General features: G+C 47.4%; 1 protein-coding gene across 1 annotated transcript in view; it reads right to left on the reverse strand.

Annotated features, from left to right (window-relative positions):
- Positions 1-281: 281 nt before the first annotated feature.
- MED18 (mediator complex subunit 18) overlaps positions 282-851 on the reverse strand; it is a 1444-nt gene continuing 874 nt past the window's right edge. Inside the window, exon 2 of the mRNA XM_009884303.1 lies at positions 282-849. Within this exon, the coding sequence (XP_009882605.1) occupies positions 415-849 (435 nt within the window). The 3' untranslated portion in view covers positions 282-414. The remainder of the gene's footprint in view (positions 850-851) is intronic.

Raw genomic sequence — 851 nt, forward strand, 5'->3', positions numbered from 1 at the left:
AAAAAAAGTTCTGGATGAGTACGTAGGAAACCAAAATGCTGCTTTAAAAAAGGGAAAAAAAAAAAAAAAAAAAGCAGTGCTGGGATGTGGGTACACAGAAGGGTGAATTCCAGTAAGTCTGATGTTCTTGGATTATTAGGCACCATGCTTTCTAACAGGTATGTCCCCAACAGGAGACAGAGAACTACCAGTATTAGTATTTACTGATGTTTTTGAATGGCATTAATTTACAGTGTTCACTTTTGTTCACATCCACAAGTGAAGGAAAAAATACTCAGTAATTGTAACTGACAAAACTGATACATAGTCCTTTATTCCCCTCTCCCTGTTACTGTTTGCCCTCAAAAGGCTTTCTTAGAAAAACACCCTCTTTGGGAACACTAACAAAACCAATGCCTCAACAAAGCTTTTCAACTACATTAACCTTTTGGGGTCAATTTTTTCAAGGTGCACGAGAGGCTTCAGTTGCTCAGCAAAGTTCCTCATGTCATCAGACACGACGTCCTGTCCTGCTGGTGCCACCACGTTGAGCTCCACCAGGTAGGAGAGGGAGAGTGGCTCAATGCTCTCTGTATTTCCCGGCATTAGGATGCGGAAGATCTTGTACACCACGATCTTCATGATGCCCTTGCGGAACACGTGCCCTTTGGCCACAAACTCGTGGTCCATACGGAAGCCCATCTCCACCAGAAAGTCCGTCAGGTTGTCCGACGTGGCGATGTCCACGCAGTTGCGCACCAGCGCATGGCGGTTCTTGTCGCCTATCTCCGGCTGGCCCAGGTAGCGCAGGTGCCAGGGCATCCCGCTTTTGTCCATGGACCGCCGAGCCCGCAACACGAAGGGGCTGGCCT

The sequence above is a fragment of the Charadrius vociferus genome, unplaced genomic scaffold (genome assembly GCF_000708025.1).
Source record: "Charadrius vociferus isolate BGI_N301 unplaced genomic scaffold, ASM70802v2 scaffold183, whole genome shotgun sequence".
NCBI classification, from domain to species: Eukaryota; Metazoa; Chordata; class Aves; order Charadriiformes; family Charadriidae; genus Charadrius; species Charadrius vociferus.